Raw genomic sequence first — 12,426 nt, 5'->3', positions numbered from 1 at the left:
AGATGTGACATTTTCTAAGAGCTTTTAACTGTAGAGACCTAGAATTAAAAACTCGAATCGGTGAAATAAACGAGACCTAAATGATGTGAAAAACGATTAAAGTACGCAAACCAATAAAAACACTACGCAAAGAAATTGTGTTCGTAGAAATGATAACATTGCGATATAGCAGGAATTTGAACATGATGTGTTGGTCCCAAAAAGTGTATCACTTATAAAAATAATAGAGTTGCTAATGCAATTTTGTTAACACACGGGGCAATAATTAATCTACATAAAGTGATAATAATAGTACAAATAACGGACTTATTAAAAACGTAAGCCTAATAACTCAACGAGATTACTATAATCCAAACATGAAATGATGGAACACTAGGTTGATTATGAAGAGTAATGGGTTATCACGTGATCTGGTTAAAATAACGTGGAAAATAATTAAAGTACGCATATGGATAAAAATACTATGCAAAGAAATAATTAGGACCATAAAATGGTAGCCCTGAATACTTTTTTATTTATTTAGAAAGAACATATAACGACGGTTTTCTCTTAAAACTGTCATTAAATATTAACATTAGATGATGGTTTTATAAAAATATGTCGTCTAAAATAACGTCCTAACTCCATTTTTCATGAAATTAGTCAATGGTTTACTGAAAAAACCGTCGTCTAATGTAGTTTTTAACACCGAATAGAAACTGTCATTATATGCCACAGACATTTAATGACTCACAATTAGACGACGGTTCTCCTAACTATCATCTAATCTTTTTATTAACGATCGTTATGTTCCAGATTTCTTCTAGTGAGCATTAGTCATATATATATATATATATATGGGTGTATGTATGTATTTATGTAGAAAAAGAGTTACAATGCATCACACTTTACTGCCCTTAAACTGTTTATCATGAGAGAAACTTATTGGGAAAAAACAAAAAAAAAAATGAAGAGAAAAAAAAGACACAATCAATCTTCTAAAGTGTGGCTTTAGTTAACCGCTATTATATAAAACCAACAATATTATCCCAGTCCCCATTACTATATGGAACAAATTAAGGGCACACAAAACAAAATTAAACTTAGCTAATTGCAGTTTTCCACTCCAACTTTCGAGCTTCATTCAAGCACTCATTCACAAATTTTGGTTTTGGAGATGTCTGGCGAAAGTTCTGACATTCCTGAAGTTTAGTTTCGTATTGAAGTTGTAGGTGTTTTAGCTCATCAATTTTTTTGCTTATTATTGTAGGGACGTCTGCTTCAACTTTTTTAAGCTGGAAACCAAAAAAAGCTCTTGTGATCTTCTGCAGATATTGCTTTAGAAAATTGACTTCTAATCTGACCCTATAATCAGCGAATTCGACGTAGAAATACCAATCTTGAAGAAGATCTTTGGTGATGTCTTGGACCCTGGTACTATGCATTTGCTTTACCACCTTACATAAGAAGGAAAGGGCAATGCTCTTCACTGCAAGTGATCTCTGGGAATGCAGACAAATGTCTTTATACTTGCGAAGTAAGACATTTAGAACAGGGGCCAAAGTAAAGGGGACCTTATAACCCTCAATGTCAATGACTTTCAATACTAAATCGCCAGAGTTTATTTTCAACCATCTCCTGTGAAAGTTTCTTTTAAGGGCATTAGTGAAGTTGCTGAAATCCTCTTCAGTATAGCGAGAAAGTCGTAGAAGCTCATCAATATAGTCATCTGTAAGATTAAGCTGATCAACAGTACTTTGACAAACAGCTTGTTGTCCCTTATTCTCCTCATGAGATGATGTATCCCATGTGAAATCACTCGTGATCCACCATGCCTCACGTAGTACGGTGTTTAATAAATCTTTAAAAGTCATGGAGGACTTGGCCTGCTCTTTCTCTGCCAGAAGTACTGCTTCTTCAGAAAAATTCCAGAAATCTATTCCAATGGTCTTCAACACCACATTACTAAGGTCTCCCTTAAGTACTTTTATAATCTGATCATAATTAAATAGCTCTACATCAGATGTGGCATGGATAACGTTGCATCTACCATAATGCAAGAATTTACAAAAGAAGATATGGAATATTCACTGAAAGAATCAAGCAAACCCACCACTACTACAATTTGCCCAATTTGTGACGAAATTATTTGCGACGACAAATGTCGTTGCAAATAATTAATTATTTGCGACGAAATAACATCGCAATTACTTATCGTTTAACCGGAAAATGATGTCGTCGCTAATAATTCACTAGTCATCATAAATATGTTGTTGGCGGCAAATGTTGTTTGGCGTCAACATTTACCGTCAAAATAACATTTTATGTGCCGAAATGTCGTCGTAAATAATTCTTTATTTGCGACGATACGTGTCATCGCTAATCATAATTCATTCATTTATTGTTCCCTGAGTAAAAGGTAGTTCCCAAAAATTATTTGCGACGACACGAATATGTGTTGTTACAAATGCTGATTTTGTTTTCCCTTGCAAAAATGAATGGCGGTGAAATTGAGTGGTTCCCAAAAACTAATTCCGATGACAGTGCATTATATTGTCGTAAATAGTAATTCCAGAGCATTCGTCATCAATACTAAATAATTAAGTTGGATTAATTGGATTATTTGCGACGACTATGAAATAGTGTCGTCGTAATTAAATTCCTTTGAAGTGCATATTGTCGTTGAAAATAGTTGTTGAATGTCGTCGTAAAAAAGTCTGTCTATATACCCGTGACTAGAGCCTCCTCCTCCATTTTTTCCGATCACTCTATCCCTCTCTCTCTCTCGATCTCTCCCCAGTTTTCCGACCCCAAACCCCCAAAACCTCCCCCTATTCCCTTCTAAATCCTCACCAAATCAGCATTTATCATAAGTTTTAAGCATTTTCATTGTTTTTTCATCAAAACAAGTATAAAAAACAAACTTCCCGCCCTCGCTGTAAAATTTCGCCCATATTGTCACCGTTTGCCCGGTTCCTCCCACCTAATTCCGCCGTTTTCAGCCCCCGTTTTAGTGGGGTTTGAACTTTGTAAGTTTTTTGCATATTTATTGTATTTTTTAGTTTAAAATGTTTGGGTTTTTTGTTGAATGAATTTTGGATTTTGAATTTTAATTTATAGATTTTAGAATTAGTATATAATTTGAATTTTGGATTATGAATTTTGAGATTGTTAAAATTTGGTATAAGTGTCTGTGAATCTCTTAGGGTGTTATTTTATGAAATCTGTTTGTAATATGATTTAGGTTAAGATTAAAAATTTTGATGATTGTTCTGGGTAGCACATCTTGTAGTTATGGCGTGCCGAAATCTTTTAAAAGCTTTTTTTTTTTTTTTGCAGGTTTAGATTTTATTGAATTTTGGATTATGAATTTTGAGATTGTTGAAATTTGGTATAAGTGTGTGTGAATCTCTTAGGGTGTTATTTTATGAAATCTACTTGTAATTTGATTTAGGCTAAGATTAAAAATTTTGATGATTGTTCTGGGTGGCACATCTTGCAGTTATGGTGTGCTGAAATCTTTTAAAAGCTGTTTTTTTACAGGTTTATATTTTTAAATAATACGAAAAATAAGTCGTTATGTTGCCGAAATTTTATTAAAACCTGTTAATTTTAAGAAATTCATTAATAAGATTTAATTACATTAATAGAAAGTAAATTAAAAATTAATTATAAACATTACAACTTAAAAAAATGATAGAAAGCCATACCCCAGCATCGTATTGACAAGGTAATACTAATTTGCATACTTATTAAGTTTTTGTCACTTTAGCTTAATAATTATTCTAAAACATTCAACTTGATTAAGAAAATCCCGAGACCCAACAGCTAAGATCATTAATTGACAATTGGGGTGACATGCACGGTGATGGGCAGAGTTTTATCAATTCGGACGCTGAAGAGACATTTGTAAGTAAATTTTAAATTTATTTCTTTTTTCATATTTAACATAACATATTATACTATTTTTATTCAATTTTATTTCATTTACCTTTGCAGGCTCAGATAGTGGGGGAAAGAACCATGCAGATGACACAGTCTGCTGGTGAAGGTTCATCTGCCACGGCGGTCGATGAGGAGGGGATTATGTCCTAAGTCATGGACAAGCGCAGAGGACACACTAAGGGAGTGAGACCGACACTACCACAAATGAATCGTTCAAGCGCTTCCACCTCATCATCTGGTTCACAATCGGACGGATCATCTTCGTTAATTTGCTCCAGTATGTCCAAAACTGGCTGAACAACCTCTACATCGAGCAATGCAACATGTTCGACAACCAGCAGATCATGATGGAAGTCATGCGCTCAATGAATCCCAACATCAACTTATTGCCAGTTAACCGTCCCCAACCATTGGTTCCTCTGCCGCCTGAGCTAAACGAAGAAGACGAGGATGAGGACAACGATGCTGCTAATTTTGGGGATTAAAATATCTATTTTTATTTTTTTATTATCAACACTTTTTAGTATTTATTGATTAATTTACTTTTTAAGACTCATCTTATTATTATTTTGATTATTTTATATCAATTTTTTATTAATAAATATAAATTTTATTGTTCTATATTATTATTAAATTTTCTTATAACTTATATATTCAATAATTAATATTATTAGTAAAGTACGGCAAAAAAAAGAAAAAACATATTTGCGACGACATAGCTAAATTGACGTTGCAAATAGTCTATAGTACTAGCGACGACACTTTGACGCCTATGGTCGCCAAAGGTTTTAAATACTTTTACGACGACATGTAGTTGTCACCAATAAGTTAGGACACATCATCATCAACGACATATTCGACAGAACATTTGTGACGACTTATTCGCGATAAATATCGTCACTAATATATTAGCGACGACATTTAAAAACTATGTCGTTGCAAATATATTATTTGCGTCAGATTTTTTGGGACGACTAATTTGCGACTACAGTCCGTCGTCGCAAATAAGCTTTTTTGTTGTAGTGCACCCTGTTGGTACTATACAACAGATGATGGAAAAAAAAAAAGACGTCTACAAGATGAAAAAAGGGAAATAATTGAAATACCATATTGAAAATGGATTGGATAAAGAACATACCTCAGAAATCACGCAGTGCACATGAGCAAAAAATTTACACTCTTCACAATAATACAACCGAATTCTTGGATCTCTTTCAGTTTCACAAACATCACAATAATATTCGCCCGAATTGTCTTCCTCGAGCGAATCCACAAGGATGAGAGGGTGTTTGTGGTACTCATATTGAATGACCGCTGGCAATGGACCACATAGCAAGTGCACTTTGAAATCACAATCCAAACAACGGAATATAGAACACTGGGTATGAGAAAATTCAGTGGCATTGGAGAGAACTGGGTGTTTACAATAGGCATCGTAGCTGTTGCAAAGACCAAGTTTATTGTATGTGTTCTCCAGAAAACAAAGAAGGTGCTCATGGTCCTCATACCTAATGCTATTGATTCCTTTCACCGTCATACCACATTTCACACACAACTGAAACGTACACTGACGACATTTAAACAATAAGGTCTGGCCGTCTTTCTTGTCACATAAACTGCAAGTGAACCAGGCATGCGTAACACCAAGGGCGAGAAGGCCGTGATTGGGATGGACAGAATGTTTGATTTCTCGTGGCAACTCTGCACATGATTTATGCAAGAAATGCCTACATTTTGTGCAGCCATAATCCGTACCAGATGAACATGTTAAGTGACATACGAAGCATAATTTAGTTTTATTTCTGTTGTCAACGTCCTGAACAAGTGGCAATGGGTGCTGGTGAGAGAAATGCTGGATGTGCTCTTGGCTTTCACATGTTATAGGGGGCATCAAAGCACATTTCACGTCCATGTCAAAATTGCATTGAGCACATTTGAAAGAGACAGCATTTGTGAAGTATTGGTGACAAGAGTCGCAATAATAGTTTCTGCGAGTAAACAAGGTGAGAGGGTGGGAAGGATGAAAATTGTGGTTGATTTGACGAGGCGACTCAGCACAAGATTTGTGGACATAAAATTTGCATGAATCACAGACATAGTAGAGTTCATCATTAACAGCCACGGAATACTCATCACATATTTCGCAGGTAAAGGATGTTGGTAATCCTTGTTGCTCATCCTTTCTTAGGAGCAAAGGATGTTGTTGGTGACTCCAGTGTTCAATCTGATTCATTTCTCTCTGTAATTTCTCACACCTAAATATATATATATATATATATATATAATATCAAACACAAAATTAGCTACATATGTATATATTTTATGCATCTATTAATTAATGAAATATTTAATCTAAAATGAATAAAAAAAATGTACTGGTTGTGTGTTGTTTGAATCATAGGAGAAGTGATGTCGCGGAAGCGTAAAAGACGCAGATTATTGAGAGAACTCTCAAAATTTTATTAATAACCAAAAACTGAATGACAAAATAACACTAAAGGCCTTTAAATAGAAAACTAATCCTAACATACGGCAAAGCAAAGTACTCAAAATCCTAAATGAAGAGATAATTCCTAAAGATAACTCCTTTTTTAAAATATTCCCTAATTACACTGCATCATTAAGGCATAACCAAGTATATATTGACTACTTCTTGTCCATAAAATGTTTTGAACTTTTTCTTTACATGTATGAAAGCAAAAGACACAAAAAAAAAAAAAAAGAAACAAAAAACAAAAAACAAAAGTCAAACTTGCTGCTATCAATTTGGAGGGGGGAAAAATAAGCTTACCAATTATAATAACTCACCCAATAACATTTAGCAGGGAACGATAATAATCTAAGAAAATCATAATTGGTGTGAATCAAAGTAAGAATAAAAAAAAGTTGAAAGAGAGAAATGGTGTATAGAGATTATAGGATGGCAAGAAATTGTTAGAAAGGGTGAAGCATGGAGGTTCAAGGGTGAAAGAAGTGGTTCAAGCATTGGTAGCGAGAAGACCAAGATAGCTTGAAGACAATAAAGAAAAGAAAAAGAAAAAGAAAAAGATAGAAAAAATGGAAGGAGAAATAGAATTTTCTTTGCTTCCTAATCGAACAACAAAAAAATAAAATAAAAATAAAAATGTATTATCATGATGAGTGCTTAGATGTGAGCATTATTTGGCCGAGTTATTTTTAGTCACTAGATTCAAGTGGTGCTGAATCTAAGATGAAAAATTAAAATGACCGCTTAATGAAAATGAAAAGAAAAAAAAAAATGAAGAGCAGACAATGAAAAGGATAAAAAGCAAAAGAAAATTCCTTGCGGACGAAAAAAGAAATTAATAGGCACAAAGACAAATTTGTTATAATTTGAAGAAGAATTCAAATCAAATTTGTTATAATTTGAACATAGTTGGGACATTAAAGTCCTCATGATCATCAGAAGATGCTATAAAGGCAGCTGAATGATGCAAAGTACGTAATGGTACACCATTTTCTATACTGTATGTAAATAGCCTGGTTGTTATGCTTTAATGATGTTAATGGTTAGACTTTGATTTACTTGTATATATCAATTCTTCTTGTTTTTTATTTTTGGGAGTTTCTCTAATAGGATTGAAAAAAAATTAAATTACCGGTAGTTATCTATTTTTCAGCCGTTAAATCTGTATAAAAAACTATTTCTTCTGCATAGTTTTTCAATCTGATGTGATTTTAATAAGATCCAATGGTTAGAAACTAGCCCTACTGATAGACCGACTTACCGGAAAAACTCCCTTCATTAATTTTATATTTAGTTCTGTTTTATCTATTAGTATTTATTTTATTTAATATGTTTGTTAATTAATGATTTAAATGATATGTAAAGATTCCCTATTTTTATACTATTCTCAAAACAAAAGGATTAACCGCGCAATTTTAAAACAATACATGGGATATTTTAGTATTTATTTAATGAGAGGGGAATACGTGCAGTAAAGCAACACAAGGCGTATTTTTGGAAATTTTCCAAAATATACAAAACTTTTACTTTGCATGTACGAAAGAAAAAATCTGAATAATAGAGAGAGCAAAAAACCAAATTTGCAGTTATATATATAAATTCAGGGGCAAAAAAAAAAAAAAAAAAATCAGCTTACCAGTTATATTTGTGCCAAGAACAGTCACCAATGTGGAACGAGGATAATTAAAGAAAGTTTGAACTATGATACATCAAAATATGAGTGAAAATGAATTCTTGTGGGTCAAAGGAAGAATAAAAATCAGGTTGACAGAAAGAGGGAGGGAGGATCTTAGAGATAGGGTGCCAAGAAATTATGAGAAGGGTGAGGCGTAGGGGGTAAGGGCAAAAGAAGAGATGGTCATTAGCTTTATATGTGGAGAGTAGACCAAGAGAATGAATGAGAATAAAAAAAGAAAAAAGAAAAAGAAAAAGAAGATGAGGAGAATGAAAAGAAAAAGAAAAAGAAAAAGCAAAAATAAATTCATTGCTTCACTCTCAAGGACGAAAAAGGAAAAAGGAATTATCATAGCTGGAAGATGAATACAAATAAAACATCATGAGAATGTCGGTCAAGACTCAAAGCTCAGACGACTATATCCAGAAACATTGTGGGAGGCATAAATATAAGATGTTTATACTGCATTAGTAATCCTATAATTTAATTTCTGCACGAAAAGTTCTTTAATTGAAATTTTATATATATAATATGTGGTGCTTTTAAATAGTGAAGATTCTATTCTTTATCCATCCATTAAATCTCAAAGGTATTTTGTATGTACTTAAGACACAAAGGACAGAAAAAAAAAATAAGAAAAAGAGGACATAAGAGAAGAAGAAAATGCAAAAGAAAATTATTCGTTTAATTCTTATCAAGGAAAGAAAAAAGATATTAATAGGGCACTAAGTTATGCAATTTAATTTTTATATATGTGCTAAAGTGATTGATTTCATTGTGCAATAATCAATGCTAATCAGTGTCCTTAAAACAAATAGAACTTAGTTGTATTCTATATATACGTACGCAAGATACAGATATCAAAGCAAATGAAAAAGAAAAATAGAAAAGGACAGACAAAGAAAATATGTCTTGTAGAGTTGTTGGTGTTGGAACAGTCTATTGATATGGGTGTTGTCTTTATGGGGAATAATATGTCTTGTAGAGTTGTTGGTGTTGGAACAGTCAAAATTAAGATGTTTGATGCTAGAGTTACGACTTTGACTGATGTTAGACATGTGCTAGATTTGAAGAAAAGTCTTGTTTCTTTAGGGACTCTTGACTCACATGGTTATAGGTATTCTGCTGAAGGTGGAGTTCTGAGAGTTAGTAAGGGAGCTTTTGTGGTTATTAAGAGAGAGTTGCATAATGACCTTTATTTTCTGTAGGGTAGTACAGTTGTTGGTGCTACTGCGGCCTCATCTTGCTTAGATCTAGATTTTAGGATCACTCGTTCATAGCATTTACATTCGGGTCATGTCAGTGATGTGGAGATGTCAGTCTTGACGTTTGTTGATGACTATGATGATGTGCAATTTGGTGAGAGTTACGGGTTCTGCGAGAAGAAGATAGTGAGACACCGCACTATTTGGGATTTGCCACAACAGTTGTTAGTCGCAGATAGTATGGATTTAGCTCTCTTGGGAAAAGCTTGTTATTTTCTTTCTAAGTTTGATTTTCCAGCCTGCTATTTGGTTAGATCTTCATCAACTGCATTTGGATTGAAGACTCCGTTTAAGGTTTGGTTTGGTTGCTTTGTTGATTTTGTTTTGAGATTTGGTTGTTTCGTTTGTGCTCATGTGAATGATGGTAAGCTTGAGCGAAGGACAAAAACATCCCTAGGATTTAAGTTTGGGGTGAACGACTATTGGTTGTGGTTTGTTGAGCCAAAGTTAACAAGTTTGATAATTAACAGAGTTTATGCTTTTGCCATCCTATTTGAAGATAAAGATCCTGGTGTTCGTGAGTAAGTGGAGCTTGATAATCTGGTTTGTATTGCATTAGTTGTGATAAGTTCGTTGATCAAGTTGGTTGCCGTTGGGAAGTTTAGGCGTCGCTTGGACTTATTTGGTGTTGCAAATTGCAATTAGCCCTATGGGGTTTTGGAGGAGATGGCGGAGAATTTTCATTATTTGCACTTGGCTTAATTTTTGTAATGACTGAGAAAATCTCAGACTTTAAATAATACAATTTATGTATTTAAGCCAAGGATTTTCCTAGAAAATATTATGTTATATTTTCTGACTGAAGGATTTATTGAATTAACATCTGTATTCTTAAATTATATAGCAGATTTCATACTAAGTTCATGTTTTACGATCAAGTAAATTTGATCGATAAATTATTACCGTACTTTAAGGCGGAAGAATTTTCAGTACATATGTAGTTTGAGAATCTTAATTCCAAGAATCTCCAAGCACAACATGATGTTAGCAGCGTATAAAAAAACGCTCTGAAATTTTAAAAGAAGAAAAAATCCTTAATTGTTAGACAGCTAGGTTGAAGTTACAAGATAAATACCTATAGTAGAAGGGTACGATGTGAGGTCGGGAGTTGACACCGTTAGAAACAATGTCATTCCTGGGATATAATGCAGAAATTTAAGTTTAGAATTTGTTTAGTCTAGAATAAATTTCAAGACTTGAAACAGTTCGAAATATTAAGCGAGTAAGAATTTAATGTGATAACGAAGTAGTCGGGGATTAATATTGAACTGTAAATAAGCATTAGAAAAGGAACCATCAGAAACTATAATTTTCTGTCGGCTAAGTATTTCCTTACAATCAGTATAATTTTTATCTATTTCAAGGGAAACTTAAGAAATGAGACAAAAGTACAAGGGGTAGGTTAAAATTTAGTTGGATGAGATGTGATTTGATGGTAGAAGGTGAAGAGAAATCATGACATATGTGATTTGATGGTGGAAGGTGAAGAGAAATCATGACATATGTGATTTGATGGTGGAAGGTGAAGAGAAATCATGACATTTTTCACTCTTTTCTCTCATCTTGGCCGGCCATGTTAGGAGGTTTTAGCAAAAGTTTTGGTTACTTGAGTGTGCTAGAAGATGTCATGATGAGAAGTGATGTGATGGTAGTGGTTGAAGAGAAATCATGGCATACTTACCCTTTCTTTTCTCCCACCTAGACCGGCCATGCTTAAGGGATTTTAACCCAAAAATTTAGTTGATTAATGGAGTTGATTTGGTGCTAAAAATGATTACCAACTTGTCTATAAATAGAGCCATAATAAGCTAGGCCTCACTTTTACTCTATTCTTTTCTTCTCCACACCAAAACCGGATTCACTGCAATTCCAAGCCTCCAAAATTTTCTCCACCCTCCCTCACCAAACCGAGCCTTCCTGTAGTCCACATACACTAAAAAGTTTTCATATATCTCACCATAAATCTTAGCTTAAGTTGGAGGAGAAGAGGAAGATTTCAAAGGTTTTCAATAGAGAGTTCTTCAAGGGTAATTTCTTGAACTCTTCTCCATTATTTTTCTAGCCAACTTTAAGCTTGAAATTATGGATGTAAATTGTGGTCCTTTGAGGCTATGGTTTGTAATAAGGGTGTGTGAGTTTTAAGTTAGTTTTGTGTGTTTTGAGGTTAGTTGGATTAGTATTATGTGGTACGCTTATGTTTGGTTTAAGTTGTTTATTTTGGGTGGAGGAAAAATTTTCCGGTTACTTTGAACGCGAAAATGAGAACTCTAGAGCAAGATTTTTCAGTATTTTTAAATTTGAAATTATGGTTCTCGATGTTTTAAACGTTTTTCTATGACTGTGACAAAACTCAGTTTTGACTCGAAATGCAAGTTTTAAGTCATTTTTCAAAAACAGTACAGGCTGTCCAAAACAATTTCAGAAAAAAAACTGGCAGCCACTGTTTCAGCCAAACGAGGCCTCTAGATGCTGAATTTCAGTTTTCTCTAAAAATGACAATTTTAGATCTCGGTGAGGCGAAGAATTGTCGTGAAGAACAGATTTTTAAAATCCGAGCCTAAGATGTAGTAAAACGCAGATTTCAGAAACTGTACAGTTTTAACTAAACAAAACTAACACAGTGTTGGTTTTTAAGAAAAGGTTTTCAAAGAACTCGAGATATGATTTCAGTAAAATACTATGGTTTTAGACCTCGCTTGAATGAGGAATAGCCATGAAGAAATATTTCGAAAAAAAGGGTTTCTACAACATAGTTTCATGGTGGTTTACAAATTAACTGTAAAATGACTTGTGGGATAGTTTTAAAAGTCGGTAGTCGAAAAGAGATTTTATAATGAGATTTTAGTGCTCATAACTAAATAAGTGAGTAAACGGTTTTATAAAAAAAAAAAAAAATCGAATGATAGTTTCTTTTAAAAGCTTAGTAGTTTTTTAACAAAACATCCCGATTGACACTTGTGAGCTAAATATGTTAGGCCCCTAGAATTTTAAAGTTAGATGCGGGTACAATACCCGTATTAGTTCAACAACCCAGTTGAGTTTAAATTTCAATGGCCTAAGAGTTAGAATGCCGA

At 33.6% G+C, this 12,426-nt stretch overlaps 1 protein-coding gene across 1 annotated transcript; it reads right to left on the bottom strand.

The window, feature by feature from the left end:
* Positions 1–990: 990 nt before the first annotated feature.
* Positions 991–8,153, bottom strand: LOC21394651. The gene is made up of 3 exons (XM_024164560.1): positions 8,049–8,153; positions 5,063–6,179; positions 991–1,973 (listed from the first exon to the last, which is right to left on the bottom strand). The coding sequence occupies exons 2-3, from the start codon at positions 6,155–6,157 to the stop codon at positions 1,083–1,085; spliced, it is 1,986 nt and encodes a 661-aa protein (XP_024020328.1). The 5' UTR covers positions 6,158–6,179; positions 8,049–8,153; the 3' UTR covers positions 991–1,082.
* Between the last annotated feature and the right edge of the window lie 4,273 nt (positions 8,154–12,426).

This window comes from Morus notabilis, unplaced genomic scaffold (assembly GCF_000414095.1).
Source record: "Morus notabilis unplaced genomic scaffold, ASM41409v2 Scaffold651, whole genome shotgun sequence".
In the NCBI taxonomy this organism is placed as follows: domain Eukaryota; kingdom Viridiplantae; phylum Streptophyta; class Magnoliopsida; order Rosales; family Moraceae; genus Morus; species Morus notabilis.
The sequence above is the reverse complement of the archived record's forward strand: the minus strand, read 5'-3'. Positions and strand labels throughout refer to the sequence as shown.

Excerpts from the sequence above, each read along its gene's own strand:
- LOC21394651 (XM_024164560.1), bottom strand. The coding sequence starts at position 6,157 with ATGAATCAGATTGAACACTGGAGTCACCAACAACATCCTTTGCTCCTA. Across the intron at positions 1,974-5,062 it reads TGCACTGCGTGATTTCTGAG|ATTATAAAAGTACTTAAGGG; the intron begins GTATGTTCTTTA and ends AATTATGATCAG.